Source organism: Protomyctophum bolini, assembly GCF_963924005.1.
Source record: "Protomyctophum bolini genome assembly, chromosome: 14".
Taxonomy (NCBI): domain Eukaryota; kingdom Metazoa; phylum Chordata; class Actinopteri; order Myctophiformes; family Myctophidae; genus Protomyctophum; species Protomyctophum bolini.
This window is the reverse complement of record NC_137875.1, coordinates 34,450,175-34,473,342: the sequence shown is the minus strand read 5'-3', so window position 1 is coordinate 34,473,342 and position 23,168 is coordinate 34,450,175. Positions and strand designations below refer to the sequence as shown.

At 43.3% G+C, this 23,168-nt stretch overlaps 1 protein-coding gene across 2 annotated transcripts in view; it reads left to right on the top strand.

Annotated features, from left to right (window-relative positions):
• Positions 1 to 23,168, top strand: part of itsn1 (intersectin 1 (SH3 domain protein)) — a 55,874-nt gene that overhangs the window by 19,385 nt on the left and 13,321 nt on the right. Inside the window, exons 18-31 of one of the 2 annotated variants that reach the window (XM_080782542.1) lie at positions 207 to 290; positions 4,839 to 4,984; positions 5,589 to 5,860; positions 6,947 to 7,542; positions 10,483 to 10,727; positions 11,568 to 11,745; positions 12,065 to 12,151; positions 12,257 to 12,408; positions 13,135 to 13,217; positions 13,797 to 13,972; positions 15,301 to 15,346; positions 16,169 to 16,290; positions 16,411 to 16,534; positions 17,689 to 17,883. In XM_080782542.1, the coding sequence (XP_080638668.1) occupies positions 207 to 290; positions 4,839 to 4,984; positions 5,589 to 5,860; positions 6,947 to 7,542; positions 10,483 to 10,727; positions 11,568 to 11,745; positions 12,065 to 12,151; positions 12,257 to 12,408; positions 13,135 to 13,217; positions 13,797 to 13,972; positions 15,301 to 15,346; positions 16,169 to 16,290; positions 16,411 to 16,534; positions 17,689 to 17,883 (2,506 nt within the window). The remainder of the gene's footprint in view (positions 1 to 206; positions 291 to 4,838; positions 4,985 to 5,588; positions 5,861 to 6,946; positions 7,543 to 10,482; positions 10,728 to 11,567; positions 11,746 to 12,064; positions 12,152 to 12,256; positions 12,409 to 13,134; positions 13,218 to 13,796; positions 13,973 to 15,300; positions 15,347 to 16,168; positions 16,291 to 16,410; positions 16,535 to 17,688; positions 17,884 to 23,168) is intronic. The other variant, XM_080782543.1, reaches the window with a different exon arrangement.

The window sequence follows — 23,168 nt, the reverse complement described above, 5'->3', positions numbered from 1 at the left end:
CTTGTTTTTGTCACCGTTCCATCGCTCTACCGTTTTCCCTACAATGTGCCATCTGTCTTGATGGTGTCTCTTCCACTTACTACTGACCTTACTTTAATTTGTCTCATGTTATGCCATCAATAACCCCATCCTTATGCATTTTCCATGTCTGTATTCTTTCTCTTTCTGCTTCTTGGCTCTCTTATTTTGCCTTCTTGCTCTGTTAGTGTCTGTGTGAATTCTATGCCAGCCACTGTGCCAGGATAGAGGCCCTGCGACACCAGCTTCAGGACCAACAAAGAGGGAGAAAGGTAGAGCACGCTGCCTCTACTGGCCTGGGGCGGTACTGCGGTACAGCTGGAATATAATTTTATAGAGTATGTATATATATAATGTCTGATTTTGCAGGCCCCTAGAAAGGTAGCCAGGCACCTTTTTGTGTTAGTGTTTTATTCGGCCTATCTTAACATGGCAGTGTTTTCTGCCACTGGGTCTTAAACAAGTCTAAAAGATCTTGAAGCAGGTTTCTCATAAACATCCCTGTTTTACACGCATACTGCTCTGTGCTGCCCCCTGCCTGGCAGATTGTGGTGTTGCAACTTGTTGGCGTTTGACTGTAACTTACTCGGAATGGTTTGGTTTGACCACCGAACACCCTCACTCACACAAAGACTCATATAAACTAGCCCAGGTGTGCTGTTTGCTGTTGATCTCACGGTACTAAACACATTTATGTCGATGAAGACTGTAGGCGACAATAAGGCAGCGTCTGTTTTGGTCATTTTTTGGATGCAGTGTCTTGTGGACAACAGTTGGAAGATGTTCTGTTTGGCTAGCACTGGCACATTAAAGTGACATTGATTAATTTGCACTGAGAAGCACAAAAAATCACGCACAACCACACACTGAAAACCATGTGCCGGCCCCGGGCCGAAGTTAGAATAATACTATCGGAAATAAAAGGATGAATAATAAAGTGCAATACGTTTTTGTAAATATCAAAACCATATATTAAATATATATTACACGTGTAAATAAATCCAATAATGGACAACATTGGAGTGCTAAAAGAAGAGCAGTGGTATGATGTAGGGCATTTAGGCATTTAGCAGACAGACGGTCTTAATCCAGAGCCATTTACAGTATTAAGCAAGGATAAGATGAGGTAGGTAATGCGTCAAATGCTTATGCAGGCATAGTAATCTAGGATCATAGGAAAACCAATAACCTATCATTAGTCTAAACGGTATAATATAAAAAATACAATAATCTGTACATTGAAGCTATACACACTAAGATGCCAGGTGTAGTACAACATTAAGCAGATGATGATCAGTAACCCAGCTAAAAGAGGTGGAGCAGTAACTCGGCATGAAGAAGAACTGAATGAATGAATATTATCATAAACCAGAATAACCACATCCCCTTCTAGTCCTGGGTAAGACTGGGCGGACGGTTGATAGTTTTTACTCTGAATTGTACACCGATGGTATTGGCACTGTATTTGGCTTTGTTGCCAAGTCACTTTTACCTGTTTCTGTTTCACCCATATTTTTGACACGTCATTACTCATTATAGATGACAATGTTTGAGAATAGAGATGAAATGGTAGTGAAGACACATATCCACTGTAGGGACGTCATAATGCTCCAGTTAACCCTAAAAATATTTAAAAAACATTCTAAAACCTTACTGTTTTGTAAAATGGCCAATTCAGAATGTTAAAAATAAATACAACATAACAGTAGAGCTTATGTTTTCCAAATGGGAGAGGGAACAGTGTGCTTGCCTTGTGCCTGTCAACAAGCTGCAACAGGAGTTTAAGTTCCTCCAGCTGCTGCCACCTTCACATAGGAGTGTGATGTGGGACGATCGACAAACTGAGACAAGACCTGAGGCCGATTCTGAAACCAAATGGTTTTTTGAAAAACCCATGTTTCTATGTCAGTGGTGCTCAACCTTTTTCATGTCAAGGACCCCCCGAATTATCTGTATTTGGCTGCGGACCTCCATCTGAAAATATGTAGTTCCAGGGACACCCACAAAAGCAAAGGTTTGAGTTTAAAACGTTCGCTCTGAAAGAATATATATATTCAAAGATTTGCGCCGCATTTTCAAAATAGCAGATCTACATGCTCGTATGTGAGCTTGTAGATCTTCTATTTTTCAATAGCTAAAATATGACATAATGCTTAAAAGAATTGGATAATATCACACGCCTATGTCTGTGATGTTAAAACATGCAACGTGACACATTGTGAGCTTGATGTGCTATTTTCGCCAAGCAACACTGTGGTATACCGTAAAATATAAATCAGGCTTTATGGATTTAGTGTTGCCTATGACGCTGGTAAAACGCTCAGACTGTGTGCTACCACTGTGCAACCCATGTGAAGCAAGACTAATATGATGATGACCCATTTATGAAGACGTCACTCCAGTGTAGGGTTCCTGAGGCTACTCCAGTGTGTCTGACAGTGCCAGGAGGAGAGTGTGGGTTGTCGGTGGGGAGCGACCATAATTCTGAGACGTTCACTTCCCTAATGGCCACACACAGTGCTTAGGTGTGAACTCTAGAGTCCGGTGTGGCTGTGTGTTTACATAGTTGTTTCAAACTCAGCACCTCGGAAAATAAACGATATGCTAGCACTAAAAGTGTGTGTGTGTGTGTGTGTGTGTGTGTGTGTGTGTGTGTGTGTGGCGCATGTCTTTGGGTTGGACGGACGTGTGTGTGTGCGCGTGTGCTTGCATGTGTTTGGGTTGGACCGGTGTGTGTGTGGGTGGGGTGCGTGCTTGCTTGCATGTGTTTGGGTTGGATGGACGTCTGTGTGTGTGTGTTTCAGTGCCAGGTGCATCTACAGGAGTGTTTGTCAGCTGTCAGGGTCTGTCTGACACGGCTAGACTCCATTATTCAGGTGGACAAACAGACCTTCATATCCCCTCTCCTTTTGATTTTCTTCTTTCTGTCTGTTTTCCATCTCTGCCATAGTCCATTTTCTCTCTCCACTGTTCCCTCCTTCCTTCCCACTCTATTACCACCTCTTTCCTCTCCCTCTGTCTCTCATTGTGTCCTCCTCATCTTCCTGTCACTCCCTTACTCTCTGGTGTTAGCTCCTAGCTACATGGCTATTGGCTAATTACGCTTCTATACCGTGTTCAGTGTTGTCAAACTCGCCACTAGGCCAGTTATGCTAGCACACTCACTGTATGTGGTCCGCATTGCTAAACTAGCAGTTGTGCTAGTTTGCAGGTATCTGAGACTAGTTAACATTAAGCTGTTGTCCTGCTAGGCTAGCGTTCATTTTTATGTTTATATGCTATAGCTTGAGTATGTTTCAGCCAGACGAGTAGGAGAAGCTAGTAGAAGCAGGGTGTAGACCCAGAACCTTGAAATCAGATAAGTAAAGCTAAAAATGATTTACGTGAAGTTTGTGTGCGTGCGTGTGTGCATGTGCGTGCCCATGCTCTTAGCATGTAATGTGTTCATATGTCTGTGCGTGTGCCCTTCAACTCTCTCACTCAGTAAATGTATTTTTAGTTTTCTCTCTCACCAGTTGTATTTTGAATCCTCCAGTGGTTTGCTCTACAATTTGGTTGCTGAAGGTGTCTTCACATTGGTTGTTTGGCTGAAACAAAACAGCTGCGATGTATTGTCATAGTAACGGGGTACGTCCTAACGGCACAGCTGGTTGTCATAGGTGCACAGAACTGACTCCCCCCACTCCTGTCTCTAACCAACCCACCCCCCCAAAGCACGCTTGTGTTCCCTGCAAGCTCCTTCCCAGTGGCCGAGCCACAGTCCTGTGTTAGAGGCCAGTTTAACACCCCAGTCTGTAACCGTCTTTAAAACCCTCTTCCACTGACCTCATTCAAATCATACAAGTGATGTGTTATTGTTTTTCACAAAACAACATAACGTGACCACGGCATCTCATGTTGTCCCGGTTTAGTCATACCTGTAAAAAAGAACAACAACATGTGCACCAATCATTCTGAATCCCATTACTCTGAAAAAGCCAATGTCCAGAGCAGAAATACCCCGGCAAGTATGATGTACACAGTAAAATCATCATATATTTTAACTCGAGAGTGTACAAATGTCACCAAACTCACCAGTAAAGTATGTTTCCAAGCTAACACTAGTAGTAAAGTTGACTTGCAGGCATCTAATCATTCCTTGCTATGATGATGGTGCCACACCATGTACACTTTTGAAGTAGCAGACATACAGTTTTGATGTTCACAATATGAATTGTTGAGGTCAATGGAGAGAATCTTTACACTGTACATGCTGGATGTAAATTGAATCTGGTCAGGTGACGTTTGAACGGTGGAAAGGGCTCGGGTGACGCAGTAGAGTTGGGGAAAAGAATATGGAAATCAATATCACAATTATTTCACAATTTTGCCCCCGATTATAATTAATGAACGATTATAAAAAATATGAAAAACAAAGACGGGGGAAAAAAGCTCAACAAGTTGCGATGCGTTGTGAGCTTAACTACTAGAACTTTTTCGTATTGATACGTTGATATATATATATTTTTTTAAATGGTTGGAGGCTTTACTTCCTTCTGGTGGTGGATCCTTGTTGAGCCAGTAGGGTACAGTAGGGTACAACAGCACACACACAAATGGGGGAGGGTTAATTGACATGACGAATAAAAAGGGAGTAAAATAATTGGCTATCTTCAAAAAAAAAAAACTGTGGAGGGGGGTGGGTCTTGTTTAGGTCACCTGACCACTACTTAACTGCTGCTTTCGTTGTTGACGGTAACCCATAGCGACCAGCCCTCTCTGACCCCACTTCCTCCTCCTCCTCACTGCTGTACCTCCCTGTATCCCATGATGCCTTGCAGGAACTGAGAGAGATTCACTGTCGACAGCAGAGGCAGAAGCAGAGGGACCTGGAGGGAGACATGCACACACACTCTCTGACACACACATTCTCTCACACACACACACCGGTCGAGAGGACGTCTGCTGAGCTGCATGAGGAGAACAGGTAAGGAGCAGAGGAGAGCAAATATCACTGTCTTGTTGCGTACGCCCCGTACAGTGAGAGAGTGTTTGTCAGTGGAAAATCGAACAGTGACACATAATGTTCAAATAATATTAATATATATGAATAATTATTTTCTTGAAAGTCGAAACCAATCAAAAGAGTGCAGTGAAGTCAAAGATTTCCCTCACAAGTGATGGCTTAATCTTTTCAGAATTCATTGAAAGGATAGGCCCTTGAGATGTAATGTCTCATTTGCATGGCGTTACTATAGTTAATAAGAATATATACAACTTTGCCATGCCAGTTTTGCCATGTTTATACAGTGAATGATAGAACATTTTTAAAATAACTATCTGAAATAATTATGTTCCAATGAGATCCAAAAGGAATATGGCGTAATTGATACACCTAGTACTGTATGAGAAGACAATAAGACAAAGTTGTTTTTTTTGTCTTCACATGTCTACACATGTATCCATGCTGTATGCATGCGCTCATTTGAGGTGGAAAGGTTTTAATAAAAAAGTGAAAGCAATGAAAACATTTTGTCACAAATCGAATTATAATGTGACCCTTTGTGTCCGCGTGCGTGCGTCTGTCACAGGTTGTCGTCAGACGAGGGCGTGGCCTGGAGAGATGAAGTGGCGAGCTCTTCCCCCAAGCCACCCAGCCCCGCCTCCAACTCCGCCCCCCAGGCCTGGCTGAACAGAGTGACGCAGGAGGAGGAGGAGAGAAAGAGGAGAGCGATGGAGGAGGAGGAAGAGGGCAGGAAGAGAGGAGGAGAAGAGGAAGAAGAGGGTGGGAGAAGCAAGAAGGACATGCAGGAAAAACTGAACAAGCTGTTTAGCCAGCAGCCTGACCCTTGGGCCTCAACAGGTGTTCATCTCTTGTCCGTTTTATAGTCAATGTAGCAACCGTAAAAGCCAGTGAATATGATTTTATTCATTAATTTATTGTTGCCTCATTTTGATTCCGTACTAGCTGCGTCAAAAGCACGTCATTTAAATCCCTTTTCCATTTTGGCCTGTACTCTGGCTCTTTGACCATACCCATAAAATAAGCAATTTACGGCATTTGGAAATACAAATAAATAAAATGGTGAGATTACAAAATAACACAAACGAGCGTGATCCAATAGCTGAATGGTTTGGACTCCTGAACCTGGGTCCACCCCACTTCTCTCTCCCAGTTTCCTTTCTCTCTGTCCACGATTATCACGATAATCACCTGGCGAAGTGTAGTTGAAATTCTGCAATACAAATGTGGGGCTGCTAGTATACATTCTCAAGCACTCATTGCATGCATAGTCAAAATCAAAACAAAAATTATGTACTTTGAAGGTCAGAATCTTCAATAGATCAACTTCTATGTACCAAGATCACTCGATGCAGGTATAGTGCAGGAATATACACAATGATTAGTCTTTAGGGTGGTTGTGTTCCATTTGATATCCTTCTCCTATCACAGCAACTCACAAATCTTGCTGCTGTGTTTGCACATTGTTGTACTTCGCCCAGCAGATATGGGAGTTTTTTGTCATTGGTCATGTTTTCAAAATCTCCGTGTGTGGTTGTAATCTGTGTCACACACACACACACACACACACACACACTTACATATATATATATATATATTTTTTTTTAATCCCAATTTTACGTAATACAAAGTTGGCCTAATGTGTTAAAAAGGTGTTTTTTGTAAGTTACTTTTTGTGTTTTAAAATGACATTGGTTTACCGGGGTCGTGAACTGATTACCCTCCGATTCCCAGGCGACCTCTAGTACCCACTAAACAGTAAAAGTGATGTTTATTTTTTACAGGTGGATTAGTTGGTAGTTAGGCCTAATTTCTGGGGGACCAAAAGGTTGTGCTGTGGTTTTACTGGGAGTGAAAGGGCTTACTTAAATCGTTTTGATACAAGTTTTCACATTCCCACGTCTTTACTCTGTTTCTGTCGATCAGGAACCGAGGAGAAGGCACCGGTGTCCAGTCTCTTTGAGCAGAAGACCCCAGCCAGTCACTTTGATCAGAACACCCCAGCCAGTCACTTTGATCAGAACACCCCAGCCAGTCACTTTGAGCAGAACACGCCAGCCAGTCACTTTGAGCAGAACACCCCAGCCAGTCACTTTGAGCAGAACACCCCAGCCAGTCACTTTGAGCAGAACACCCCAGCCAGTCACTTTGAGCAGAACACCCCAGCCAGTCTCTTTGAGCGGGAGACCCCAAACAATATGTTTGAACAGAAAACCCCAGTCAGTATGTTTGAACAGAAAACCCCAGTCAATATGTTTGAACAGAAAACCCCAGTCAATATGTTTGAACAGAAAACCCCAGTCAATATGTTTGAACAGAAACCCCCAGTCGGTATGTTTGCCCAGAAGACACCGGTCAATATGTTTGACCAGAAGACACCGGTCAATATGTTTGACCAGAAGACGCCGGTCTGTAACTTTGATCAACAGCCACAAATCAAGGTGGTCTATTACAGAGCTCTGTATCCCTTTGATGCTCGCAGCCACGACGAGATCAGCATCGCCCCTGGAGATATAGTCATGGTACGTAATGTCACACACGCAAATATCCTTTTTAAAGTGCTACTTCACCCCATAATTTACTCACCCCACCACTCAATACACAGAATTTTTGTTTGTATCACATTCCTTTCTGGTGAATGAATTAATAACAAAAACAGAACTACTTTTAAATTCACTTCTGGTGTAAACCGTGTCATCGAGAGCAAGGACCACCCCTGGGTATGAGCGTTGTTCATTGCATGAGATGATTTAATCAGGACATGAAGGGCACAACGTATGGTTTTCTATCTAATTGCAATTGATCACATACACTACACAGCTCATGGCAGCCGTTTTTTCTCTTACATTAGCATAATTGTGTGTTTGGAATGTGTCCTTAACACTTTGACTTATATTCACGACTTGCTTGAGTTAATTAATTGTAGAACACTTTCCCTGAGATTTGCGAGTTGCCCGAGTTATGTTATCATTGTTAAATCCTCGTTTTTAATCAGTTTTAACTTTTAAGTCATACGGGCAATCCACCGGACAGAATATGGGATATGAGACGCGTTTTGATGAAGTCATCGCAAAAAGGTCCGTTGCTCTGACGTGCAAAGGATTATGGGAAATTGAGTCCCCATTGTTTACAATGGGAGAGCTGCCTAGCCCCGTCCGTTCTGTTGTTGTGGTCGGCACTTTGGAATATTTACACTAAAACAAGCGATTACACCGTTTTAAAGTGGATTTTCATGACGAGCAACTCAGCGATCGGTGCACTGGCTGTTCAAAGGTAACTTTAAACATAGGCAGTCTAGCCTGAAAGCCGGCCGTGAATTGTAGGCATTCAAGCTGTCTGACTGTACAGACAGTCACACTGCTATACATGCACACATGTAGATGCATGCGTGCGTGCATACGTACACACACACGCATTAATTACAATACAAATTGTCCGTTTCATGTCTGTTACATGTTTGTGTGTGCATGTGCATATACGGTATTTGTTTCAGTGGTATCTCCTCTGTATATATGGTGTGTGTCTGTGTACGTATATACGCGTGCGTGCGTGTATGTGTATTAACGGTCTCCTCTCTCCTCTGCCGTCCTAACCGAAGGTAAAGGGTGAGTGGGTAAGTTCTAGCAGTGCCTGCCCACTGTGCTGCCTCCACCATTCAGCACGCCACACTCATCTCAGTCCCCACTGTCATTGGTCCATCTCATGCCATCCAAAGGCTCTCGGCCAGTGGCTGCATGCCATATTTGATTAGTGTTATCTCATGTTGTTCATGTTTTTTGCAATAAGTTTCATTGTTTGAATGAGCGTGAAGCAGGACATTGCGGACTGACTGACCAGTGAATAAACTGAATATAATTATAATAATGATATAATAGCAAATGATAGCTGATTAACTATATATTCTTCTAAAGTACAAGTGTGTGCTGGTGGTGACTTATTAATGTGTTAGTATTACTATATTGTTATAGTAGTCATTCAGTTAAAGGAACTACAGCATGCATTTTAAAACTGATTTTAATATTTAATATAATTGTTTATGTCCCTCAAACTTATTTCTAATGGTTTGAGCGTGAATCACCACTCTGATCATATAGTCATGTCATTTCTGTCTGGCATCTAAAGCAGTTTTAGTTGCAGTACCTCAATGTCCTGATGTGGTGGGGGTGCTGTGTATGCAAATTATTTTCTCTGTCATACCCTCATCCCAGCTACTCTCCTCCCACATCGTTGACTCATTATAATTAGGCCCATCCTCCCTCCCCTCCCACAGTCTCCAAAGACGAAATACACATTTTTGAACTGAAGATGGGGAGTTATTATGCAATGTAGGGAGATACCGATGACATCACGTGTCGCACCAAATCAGTCGGCCTGTTGTGAGACCACTGTACAAAAACCCAAATATGATGAGAGAGCCCGATTGTTCAAAATTGGGTATTTGTGGGGATAGAAGACATGTAGGCACTGTAGGGGAGCCCAAAAAATGGGACATGTTGTAGGACCTTTAAGTGATCATTGACATTAAGTGTAGATGTTTAGTTAGTACTGTATGATCTGAGGAAGGGTCACATTTTTGAGTGGACTGATTTGGAACTTTGAAATAGACAATAAACGGTTTGCCTTCGTTTTTGTGTTGTCATGCCGTCATGCTTTCCCATCCTGGACTTGCCAGTTTAGTCAAAGTCAAGGTCGTACGATTTGTCACACACATTACCGCAGTGAAATTTGTTCTCCGCATTTGACCCATCTCTTGGAGCGGTGAGCCGCAGCCAAGGAAGCGGTGAACTGCAGCTGTGCCACGCTCACCGCTCGGGAATCATTTGATTAGTTGATTTTACCCCCCAATCCAACCCATTGATGCTGAGTGCCAACTGCCAAGCAGGGAGGCATTGGGTCCCATTTTTACAGTCTTTGGTATTACCCGGCCGGGGATCGAACCCTGACCTCCCAGTTTCAGGGTGGACACTTTAACCACAAGGCCACTGAGCTGGTTAAGAAAGCTGAATATATTTAGAGCATAGCTCAGCAATTAACCAATTCAGATTCTACAAATGTCTTCTAAACCATATGTTTTCTGAAAAACCTATGCTATATCTGTGGTTCTCAAATGTTTTCATGTCAAGAACCCCCAAAATTATATGTATTTGGCCGCCGAGCCCCATTCAAAATATTTTGTTCCTGTGACACCCCAGAAGCAAAGATTTTAGTTAAAAATGTTTGCTTAAGATATATTATTAAAAAGTTTGCACAAATGTTCTTGTCAAAAATAGCAGGCTTATAGAGTGGCTCGAAGTGACGTGTCATGAGCTTGTATATCTGCTATTTTTTTTATATCCAACAGATATATTTAGCTAAAATCTGAAGTGACATAGATGCTTTCCTGGTTCTAACGGGTTAAGTAATTGACAGAGAATTCTATACGACATGAGCATGTGTTAAACCTGGTGCTATGTTCCTGATAGGTGGACGAATCACAAACGGGAGAACCTGGTTGGCTGGGAGGAGAGTTGAGGGGGCGAACCGGCTGGTTTCCAGCCAACTACGCCGAGCGGATCCCCGACAGTGAAGCGCCAATCAGCCTGCGCAACTCTGCCACGGGTACGCCCACACCGGCCCAACAACAGCCAATGTCCACGCCTCCCCCAGCCCCTGGGCATCCTTCCACTGCCCCCTCGGCCAATAGCAACTGGGCGGACTTCAGCACCACGTGAGTAACATTTTTCTGTCATGTAGAGATCACAGGTCAGTGGTTCGCAAACGCTGGGTCGGGGCCCATTTGTGGGTCGCCCAACACATTTGTATGGGATCCCTTTATTTTCTGTTTCCCACATTTTGTTTTTAATTATTATTTCGAAATAAAACGTTCCCAAAAAAGCGAAAGTAATTTCAAAACTCCATATACAGTATTAGAAAATAGACCTACTATAGAACTACTATTTTCACTAGTCTGGGTCCCGGGCAAACATCTAATTCCTCTTTAGGGTCACGGGATAAAAAGTTTGGGAACCAGTGCAAATCAGGGGTCATCCCTAACCCTAGAGGGTCCTCAGAGTTACTACTGCCAAATATTTTTTTTTACATTAACCACTTGAATCCTAGCATCCCTATTCTGAGGGGAACATGAAAATAGCAATATTTAGGGTGGTTATTTTCAGCAAAGATATATTGAAGTGATTAACTGTATGAAGATACTCAATTACATGAATCCAACACGACACTACACAATGTGTACAGTTACAGTAGCATTGTCAAACAAGTCTATGAAATGTATGAAAAGGTTGAATCTGCAACACAGTTTTGTACGATAATGTAGTGGGGATCCCTGCTTCATCTCTAGTCTCGACTAAGGAGTCCTTGGCCTGAAACACATGATGTAGAGGTTATAACAGATTTGAGTGATACAATTTGTATATAATGCAGTTTAATATTATAGATTTCTTTCCTTTTCCGTATACCATGTACTGTACCCACGGTATCTGGGGGAAAAATGCATAGATATATGGAAAAATGTACCAAAGTGTCTGTGTGCAAACATGTATGTGTCCAGTTGGCCCTCGTCTACGGCTAACCAATCAGACAGTGAGGGGTGGGACGCCTGGCCGACGACCTCTTCTACCAATCAAAACCCTTCGCTCAGTGTTCCCTCAGCACAGCTACGGCAACGGTCTGCCTTCACACCCGCTACTATGACAACAGGCTCCTCCCCTTCTCCTGTACTAGGACAGGTAACACACACACACACACACACACACAGTAGTTGTCTTATAGAATCCAGAAAAGGCGAGTACTGACTGGTTCCTGAAATTAGGGCTTCCCAAACCTTTTTAGCATGAGACCCAAACTAAAGGAATTTACAAACTTAAAACAACAACATTCTAATCACTTACAGTACGTCCCATTTCAGAAATAGTGAAAGTGCCAGATCTAGACGCTCACACGTTGCATAGCATACCTTGTGGATCTGCTATTTCCACGTTGCATTTAATGACAGAAATGTGAGAATATTTATGCATTCCTCTTTATCTTCCCCTCTGTCTCTCTCAGGGAGAGAAGGTAGAAGGTCTCCAGGCTCAGGCTTTGTATCCCTGGAGAGCCAAGAAGGACAACCACCTCAACTTCAACAAGAACGAGGTATTCTACTACGGCACATGAATGAACCTGTGGCTTTGCCTATTGTAGCTCTCGTGTAATGCAGGCCATATACCAGACAATAACAATGCATTATTGTTCTTGTAGATAATTACCGTGCTGGAACAGCAGGATATGTGGTGGCTCGGTGAACTTCAGACCGGACAGAGAGGCTGGTTCCCTAAAAGCTACGTGAAGCTCATCTCTGCTACAAGTACAGTCACCAGCACCACCCCCACGCCACGCAGCAAGAACACCAGGTATATATATATATTTTTTTTAATCTGTACATCAACTCTATTTAAAAATGCTCTCTTTGGTTTATCGCAAGAACTTTGATGACACACATAGGGCTCCATTTTCGTCACCGCTAAACCCCTTATCCCTAAACTACTTTGCCTTTTTTTTAAACTATTTTTAAAAACATTTTTGAATTGTTCAACTAGCCAATCTACATTGACACATTGCCTACGTTTACATGAAGGGTGATCATTCCGAATAAATACTTCAGAATAAAATACATCCGATGTAATGTTTTTTGCCGCGAGTTTACATGGGAAATGGCCATTCCGAACGAATGTTTACATGGACGTTGCCATCGGTGTGATATTTGACCTGAAGCTACGCCATCTGTTGGACACATAAAATATAGGCAGTTTAGGCAGTTTAGGCAGTTTAGAGATAAGGGGTTTAGTGGTGAAGAAAATGGAGCCCTTAGGACCCTATCTTGCGCCACCCCTTAGCCTCTATATCCATAAACTTACTTGCCATTTTTTACTATTTTGAAAAACATTTTAAAATATTTCAACTAGCCGATCTACATCGACACGTTGTGACCTTGTAGATATTTTTTTTTTAAATGGTAAAAAATGGAAGATAAGTTTAGTGATAAGGGGTAAGGGGTGGCAAGATATAGCCCTTCATATCCAAACTATGATAAGTAATTTTTACCGTATTAATTGACTAACTGGGTTTTTGTCTTGCAGTGAGTCTGGAGCTTCAGAAAGCCCTCCCAGTGGGAAACGCCCTTCACCCTCCCCTACCAAACCCTCCTCCGAGTCTGGAGAAGGTGACAGCCACACACATGCAAACTACACACACACACACACACACACCCAGACACAGACACAGACACACACACACACACACACACACACACACACACACTATGTCAAGGGGTTACCAAACCTTTCAGGCTGCAAACCCCCCCCAAAAAGAATCATATTTTAACTGGGGACCCGCCCCACCCTGACAAGCAAGGAACTGTAGGCTTTGAGGCATTATATTTAGTTTGACTCAGTCTCAAACTACAATCTCACAATGCCTCGCACTATATCATATTATTTAGCCAATTTGGTCTTAAAAGTCCTGTGTGTGTGTGTGTGTGTGTGTGTGTGTGTGTGTGTGTGTGTGTGTGTGTGTGTGTGTGTGTGTGTGTGTGTGTGTGTGTGTGTGTGTGTGTGTGTGTGTGTGTGTGTGTGTGTGTGTGTGTGTGTGTGTGTGTGTGTGTGTGTGTGTGTGTGTGTGTGTGTGTGTGTGTGTGTGTGTGTGTGTGTGTGTGTGTGTGTGTGTGTGTGTGTGTGTGTGTGTGTGTGTGTGTGTGTGTGTGTGTGTGTGTGTGTGTGTGCGCGCGCGCGTGCGTGAACAGAATTCCTAGCCATGTACACGTACGAGAGCAGTGAGCAGGGTGACCTGAGCTTCCAGCAGGGCGACGTTGTCATGGTGACCAGGAAAGAAGGGGACTGGTGGACGGGCGTGGTCGGCGGGAAGACCGGCGTCTTCCCGTCCAATTACGTCAAACCACGGGACTCTGCTGCGTCTGAGGTGAGAGGAATGATTCTTAGAAGCAAAGATTTGAGTTCATGCGCTATGAACTTATATCTGTTATTTTTGAATTGCCAAAGTATATAATATGGTTAAAGTGCTTAAGAAAAGCACATAAGCACCATATAACTAAATAATCGATGATCGCGGTTACAAAATAAATATTTCGGGTGAAAGTAAATACGATCGTGCAACACAGCCTTTGTTTACTTCCGGTTCACGGCCCGCAAGTTTTGATCAAAATGAGATTAAAGCAATAACTTACAGCAGGCCATGGTATATTGTCATTATATGACAGTCAAGAGAGTTGCGGGAACAATGCCCCGTAGCTGTGAAAATATGACCTGTTGGTTATTGTCTCCGGGAAGCATACTTAGTTTAGACTAGTCATTGGTTAGACATAAGGTTGGTGAGGGGTGTGTTAAAACGACCGGGTTAAGGTTGGTGAGGGGTGTGTTTGTTGGGAGAGGGTTAAGTTTAGGTTAAGGCATGGGGAGAGAGTATGTTTTGCACTCCGTCCGTCTGTCCGTGTCTGTGTGTCCATGCATCAGCCTGTGAACAGCTAATCTCCGGCACCGGTAACCCGGTTGATATATAATAATAAAACTTTATTTGTATAGCACCTTTCATGACATGAAATGCAGCTCAAAGTGCTTTGCCAAATCAACACACTCCCTGGATGCCAACGATGAACCTCTGCCCCAAAACTTCCTGAACGGCCTGTTTTAGCGCCGACTTTTGAAAAACACATTTATTTCCTCCAGATTCTGTCCAAAAATCCCGCAAATCGTTACACACCATCTCAATAGTCATGTGTTCAAGATGGATCTGTCTGATATTTCATATTCCATCCTAATTGGCTAACATTGGCTTTCAAATTTTGCAGGATTGGCCCTTTTGAAACAAACTACCTCAAATCATGAACGCAGCGTGCAATTTACGGTACATCTTTCACAGACTTTCCTACTAGGCTGAGGAATATATCCCACCCTTTTCACATTGGCCTGTTATAGCACCACCAACAGGTGGATTTTTGCAAAACACATTTTTGGAACAAAATGCCTCAAATCATACAATTGCCATCAATGGTGTAAGAACAAATGGAACCCTTTTCACATTGGCCTATTATAGCGCCACCAGGAGGTCACAACCTGACCTGGCCTGGTGGAGACCTGTGCCCCGACGGGCACTTTTTCTAGTTGCTATATTGAATTGGAATGCAGCATTTGTTTAGTACGGGTAACAACTTGTTATGTTATGTTATTTTGGTCTAATTCTACACAACATTTGTCTACAACCTTTCTCATTTTATGCCTCTCTCTCTCTAGTGTTTGGGTCCAGCAGGGAAGACTGGCAGTCTAGGGAAGAAACCAGGTAGGCCGGCAGGCACGGTTTACTACAGTTCACTACCACCACACAAAGTTTATTTCCAACTCTAAATCTCTCGTTCTGCTGAATACGCTATATCGCTTTGATATCGACTCTGTCTTGATCAGAAAGTAATGTTATGGTTTGTCATCTACTGTACCAATCGGAAACAAGAACATTAGCCAGGTGACTCCTTACTCCTTAACATCCTGAGACTTCGGCAGACGATGAGACAAAAGTGAGAATCAGCATAACATTTCAACATTACTGTCAGTGATAAATTCACCAGTACTTTGAGTTCACTTAATTAAATTGTGTCAGTGTGGGTTTTACTTTGGCAAGTGATCTCCTAATTCCAATACTCTCAACTTCTACACTATTTTCTTATGGAAAAGACAACACACATACATTGTTGCCCACAAAACCCTGCCTCATTTTGTTTGCTTCACTTGAAAATAATTTGTGAGTCTTGTCATGGGGTCACCTTGCTGAAGATACGTACAGTTCGAAATTTGAGACTGAGTTCTGGACAAAAGTCAGTTAATATTGCGTTTCCTCTTTCAATCTATTTCTCGCACAATTTCGACTCGACTTTTGTTCAGAATTGGCCAGAGTCACGAATCCCACAGTATATGGAACTACATGGCTTTTGAGGCGATTTACCAAGGAAAGACGGCAATATTACACGACAGCCCATGGGCAAGCAATATAGAGCACTACCACCCAAGGCTGCTAACATTTGCTGCGCTACTTTGAAATACCAGTATGATGACGACCAACTCTCAACCTCTCATTGGTTCTGTTTCTGTCCGTCTGTCTCTCAACCAGAGATAGCCCAGGTGATTGCCCCGTATAGCGCTACAGGAGCAGAGCAACTGACATTGGCTCCAGGACAGCTCATTCTCATCAGGAAAAAGAACCCTGGGGGTTGGTGGGAAGGGGAACTCCAGGTACACTTGCATACATAACAGTGCTTGATTGAATGCATGAATATGACTCTGTCTGGAAATGTGTATGAATAAGTCGCGTAGTATTGACCATGACTTTGACTCACTGTCTGTCGTTCACAGGCCCGAGGGAAAAAGCGTCAGATAGGCTGGTTTCCAGCCAATTATGTCAAACTGCTGAGCCCCAGCACCAGCAAGACCACGCCCACCGAGCCCACCCCGCCTAAACTGGCTCCTCCCAACACAGGTATACACAGCAGTATACACACACACACACATACTCCATACTCACTTTTAGTAAATAATAATAATAATAACTTAAATGACCCAGCCCACAAAAAAAGGATATTTGTAGTGATCCCGACATTACAGTCACAAAGCTGGAGCAGCTGGTGATCAACACGGAGACCTTACGGTTTCCAGACGACCACTCTACCTCCTGAACCACATTTCTATTGGGGGGGTTGAGGGGATCAATATTGAGATCTTCATTTCCACTGTATCCCTCAACAGTGTCAAGGGCAACATCTCCTCCATTGCTTTCTCTTTAACCTGTACTATTCAGAAGCCTGATTTCAGAGTATCTAGGTTTACTGCCGATCGTTGATTCAGGGAATTTAGACACTTTGAAGGTACTAAATAGTAAATACTGAGATCAGCTGTGTCAGGTGATCTCTGTTTGTCGTTATAGCGCTGTGTCAGGTGATCTCTGTTTGTCGTTATAGCGCTGTGTCAGCTGATCTCTGTTTGTCGTTATAGCGCTGTGTCAGGTGATCTCTGTTTGTCGTTATAGCGCTGTGTCAGGTGATCTCTGTTTGTCGTTATAGCGCTGTGTCAGCTGATCTCTGTTTGTCGTTATAGCGCTGTGTCAGGTGATCTCTGTTTGTCGTTATAGCGCTGTGTCAGCTGATCTCTGTTTGTCGTTATAGCGCTGTGTCAGCTGATCTCTGTTTGTCGTTATAGCGCTGTGTCAGCTGATCTCTGTTTGTCGTTATAGCGCTGTGTCAGCTGATCTCTGTTTGTCGTTATAGCGCTGTGTCAGCTGATCTCTGTTTGTCGTTATAGCGCTGTGTCAGCTGATCTCTGTTTGTCGTTATAGCACTGTGTCAGCTGATCTGTTTGTCGTTATAGCACTGTGTCAGCTGATCTGTTTGTCGTTATAGCGCTGTGTCAGCTGATCTCTGTTTGTCGTTATAGCACTGTGTCAGCTGATCTCTGTTTGTCGTTATAGCACTGTGTCAGCTGATCTCTGTTTGTCGTTATAGCGCTGTGTCAGCTGATCTCTGTTTGTCGTTATAGCGCTGTGTCAGCTGATCTCTGTTTGTCGTTATAGCGCTGTGTCAGCTGATCTCTGTTTGTCGTTATAGCGCTGTGTCAGGTGATCTCTGTTTGTCGTTATAGCGCTGTGTCAGGTGATCGGCATGTACGACTACGTGGCGCAGAACGACGACGAGCTGGCCTTCCTGAAGGGTCAGGTGATCACGGTGCTCAGTAAGGACGACTGTGACTGGTGGAAAGGAGAGCTGAGTGGACGCGAGGGGCTGTTCCCTAGCAACTACGTCAAATTGACCACGGATACTGACCCAAGCACGCAGTGTGAGTACGCGCACATAAGACACAGTCCAGCCCCAGCACGTCACTCAATAAATGGATGTTAAAACACGCCATTACACACACACATGCATCAGGAGCACACGCCAACACCGTGCACTGTCTCAAACAAACATGCACACACACCCTCCCCAGAGCCAGGTGTGGAGATGCTGTCCCTCTCCTAACCTTTGCCCTTTGGTTGTTTTGTACCTAACAACCGTCACCCTAACACCCATAGGGGCCTCTTTGATACCCTTCCAATCACATGCCACATCTGCGTGGTGTGTTGTGTGCGTGCATGTGTGTTGTGTGTGTACATGCAAATGTGAGTGAGTGAGTGCTTGTGCGTGCGCCCCCACTCTCCCTGCATGTGTTCTTTTCAGCATGATCCACCATAGACTAAGAGCTTCTAGAGTGGATTATTGGACAGTTTTTCTGTTGATGTTGTACAGAGACTTTCTTATTTAACTTTTTTTAATTGATTAGAATTGATTTTGTGTTCTACACAATATTGTTTACACAATATTCGTCAAAACAGCAGTAATCGGTGCGCTAGGACTAAAGAAATCTGGCATTGATCGGGCTCTATTAATCTCCAAAGTTATAAGGCAACAACATAACAACATTGCTTACCGTTACTTTTACTCTGATCCGGTCATGGTATTGCACTGAGGATTACTGTGCAATTCTGACATAGAACGAATCAGTCTGCCCAGTACTGTATCTTGTGAACTCACTCTCTAGGCACTGCCAAAACACTGCCAGCTTATGTTAAAGAGCCAGACTTCATTAAAGCTGGAGGCATTTTGCCAGAAGCTAGAGAGGGTGAGCTCTCAAGAGACACACTTCATTGGAAAGTGTAATGTCTGACTATGACACATCCTCCTCACTGTATACAATGATAACATTCTGGTTACAAATGGGCGAAGTTGCCTTTTACAAAATTACACTTTGGTAAAGGTTTGGTTGTGAGGGTACCCTTGCCATGATGCACCTCCAAATATTGGTGAGATTTCTTCAATAGTTGCTCTATTGATAGCAAATCACACCTGTGTGAACTATGCGGTGCAGGCTGCTCAACAACACCGCTGGCTGCCTGCAGTTACAGTGCTCAGTGTAAATGGCCCTTTAGGCTGCTCAACAGTGCCACTTTAGGTCACCCAGCGGTATTGCAACAGTTCGTACTCCAAAGAGACAAACCGACAGACAGATAGACATACACCCGCAGCCAGTCATTGGAACAGTTAGGCACCTCTCAAAAATCTGACAGATCCATCTTAATCACATGACTATAGAGATGCTGTGTAGCGATTTGTGTGATGGACAGAATCTGTAAGAGTAATATAAATATTTCAGCTGTTCGTACTTCAAGCAGACAGACAGACAGACATACAGTACATACACAGCACTGCCATTTATGATATTCAGTTACATTTAATATTAAACGTCTATGTTTGGATAAATTAGTACTTTGTCAGTTGGTGGCGGTGCTTCATATCATATGAGTGAAATCGCCTGGCTGATTTGTTTATTTTTGGAAAACAGTTCTTGGTAATCTAAGATTTGCATATGGGAATTCCAATACCAACAATAACTGTGACCATGGGGGATAGCGCCCTCTAGCGGCAGTGATGTCTGACTTCAGTGCTCTAATAGTACAACATTGCAATCTTTTATTTTACAATTTGAATTAAGGAGAAAATCTGGACCGGATCTTCAAATAGTAAAATCAACAAGAAGTTTAAATCTGGTCTGAGTCTGGTTTAGTAATATTTTCGTCAAAATCGACTTTTCATTAGTTTATCCACTAAAACGACTAAAGGATTGACTTTAGTTTGAGCTCTGTTTCATCTGACAATGCAAGTCATTGTAAAATGTAAAAATCAATGGAGTAAGTACTGAAGATATCTCACCAATATTAGGAGTTGCATCATGGGAAGGTTGAAGGTAACTTCACAACTCAAACCAATCTTGGCTTTAGGCGAGACATTCTGTGGCTACATAGAAACCGTGTCTAGTGAAAGTCAATCTGACATCAGCATGTTGTCCTCTCTAGAACCTCTAGTTCTATGCTAGCGTAGACCACACCTCCACACTTCCTGCCTTGCTGCACGCCCCGCCCACCTAGCACCCAATTTGTTGTTGTTGTTGTTTTGTTTAGTTGTTTTTGTTGATGTTGTTGTTGTCGTCCTCTCTCTAGGATCATATCATTACCCAGAACCCCCCTCTCCTCAAAGCCCTCAAAGAGACCCACTAGGCCACGCCCACTAGGCCACTCAACCAATGGGACAGCAGCAAGAGGTCACATGACCAGGAAATGGCGACTCTCCACCAATAGAAGCCAGAGAGACAGACAGACTGTAATGTTAAAGCCCAATGTTGGCCAAACTCTGTCTATGCATGGCTTAGACTGGACATGGCCAAACTCGTGTTTATTTAAGACTCTGGCTCCAAACCTGCAATAGGAGGGAGAGCAATAGAGTCACTGCTCCTCTCATATCCTCTCTCCTCTTCTCCTCTCTAATCCTGGCCTCTCTTCTCCTCTCCTGGCCTCTCTCTCTCTCTTTTTTCCTCGCCTCGTGTTTCCTCCGCTCTCCCCTCCTCTCATCGTCTATCACTGTTTGAACAATTGGAAAGGTCGGCTCCTTCCAACCTTTTAGATGAGGAAGGAAAGCAGGGTGCAGAGGAGAGGAGGAGATTGATGCAGAGCAAAAGAGTAGAGGCTAATTTGTCCTCCTTTCTCACAGATTGGACTGATTTTACATGAAGTTGCTTGACTGGAAACACATTGGCTGTGTACCTACAGACACACGTTGATACACAAACTCTCTCACGTGCAAACACACACACACACACACACACACACACACACACACAGCCAGCCAGCCCTATCCTAGCGTGGTAAAAGTGGATAGTGGGTCATTTTGTGGCTTTCTGGGAGATCCTGTCATAGAATCAGTAGCTTAGCCCCGCCCCACCCCATCCCCTCTCTTTAACCACGCTCCCATTGGTTCAGCAGCTTCATTCCCCATGTCAGTCAAAGCGCTGGCCTCCATCTCATCCCCTCACTAACCCTTACCCCCCCCCCCTCCCACAGCTTCACAGAAAGACCCACTATCTGCTGGAGGACAAGTCTCAATGTTGAAGTCTTTTTTTTATTCCCTCCTCCACTCTCTCCTCTGTGCCTCCCTCACACAAAGCTGCTGGAGGGCAAATCTCAATGCCAAAGACTGCTCTGCTCTGCTCTATTCTATACCAGTCTTGTCCTCGCTCCTCCTACTGTATGTCTCTATCCGTTTCTTCACCTCCCCCTGCCCTCCTGTCCTCTCCTGTCCTCTGCCTTCACAAAATGGCTGTGGAGGAGATGGGAGCTCTATAGGGGAGACTATAAGGAGAGGGGAGACATCAAGGAGAGAGGAGAGGAAGTAAGGCAGTATTGAGATGTGTCCCGCAGCAGCCACGGGCTGAGTTTCAATCCAGAGTGCCGTTCCCTTCGATGTTTCACTGCCGATCACAAGGGAGCAGCTCTATCGTTGTCGTCTGTCAGAAACCTTGTATCCATTTTTTTTTTTTCATAAATTAATGCCCTACTTCTTCATACTACAGGGTCCCACAAAAGTGGCAAAACTAGCAGATCTACAAGCTCAAAGACGCATCGCATTGCGCTGCATTGAGCTTGTAGTTCTGCTATTTTGTTTGAATCCTGAAAAGTAGTTGTGGACATATGAGGTTTCCGCCCGACAGCAACGATATGGAATGTGACTCAGTCTGAGGCTCAGGACAAAAGTATTTAAAGCCAATGCTACAAGTGCTTAGCATACCAGCTAACCAAATGCCACACTCACACACATTCTGTACACACAGACACTAAACACACAAAAAGAAAATATACATGGTACAGAGTTTGGAGAATGCATGTGACTTTTAACAGTGTGAGAAGGGATCACAATACCCAGACATACACGCAAACCACACATATCTCTCACTATAATATTTTTTTTATCCATAGTAGTTCATTATGTTGAATTATGTATTAACTTTAAATGAACCGTTTTATGCTCGTTGTTGTTGTTTTTGTTTACGATGTTGTATTGTTTTGTCTGTTGCTATGACGATGAGATGCTGTCACTGTGTAGGGTGGTAAGGGTGACTTAGGCCGACGGGACAATGACACTTTCACAGACACAGACTTGGTACTATAGGTGCAGAACGACGGTGCCTTCATCCCCAACTCATCTGGTTTTTAACTTCCGTTCCACTACGAGCTGGCTGTTTTTATATACTGACAAAACGTGTTACGTAAGCTTTTTACCCGTTTCAGTTCCCGACCATGCACCGCTGAAAATAAATTAAGCATCTCAACCATAATATATATTTGTGCTGTTTTGGCTAACCTGCACTTGGTCATTCGAACCACCCAACCACACTGTGTGTTCATCATTATGAAATGTTAGTAGCTAAGGCAAATAGGTAAAACCAGTGTCTTTCGCTCGTTTGGAAATTCATAAATGCTGCTCAATCTTGGAAAAGCAAAGCTGGAATGTACTGTAGTATAACTGCGGAGCAAAAACGGAAACCAAACGGTTGTGCAGTTGTTTTTACACCATGGGATGTCCATAAGTATTGTCACATCAGCTTTTGGCACTAAAGTATGCTGCTGCGTTTAGCTAGTTGCGTGCCATCACCTGCTGTGAAGTGACTGATCACAGCCGTGACTAGCAACGGGCCAAATTCACAATATGTCATTGTCAGTTGAATAGAGTGACCCAGGTTGTTCCCATGATTAAAGCAGCATGATCATTTTTATCATGTCCGTTCTTTATATGGGAATTGCACCAAATTGTTCCATTAGCGAGGTAAATACCAAACTGTGACTTGTGAATTGTTATACCCTTGCTTGAAAGTGAACAAAAGATCCATAATATTATGGTTTGGAACTCATAAAAAAAGGACAAGACAGTGAGACATACTGAGGACTGAAAGGACTGGTCAATTACAACATTCATAATCAAGACACTGTCATGGTACAGATCTAGAGATAAAAATATGTAGACGGTTATTACGGTCAAAGTGTTATCACTGTCTGACTACTTGAATTTGACAGTTTTCGCCTCTCCAACATGCGTCCCTATTTTGGGCAGTTTTTTATATTTTTAATTTTCTAAAATAAAGAAAATAGCAGATCTACAAGCTCACATGCAAGCTTTTTGTTGAGCTATTTGTCGTTAATTTGCGCAAGGCATCATGTTTAAGGCAATTCAAAGTGCTTTGCATAAAATGTGAAGCAT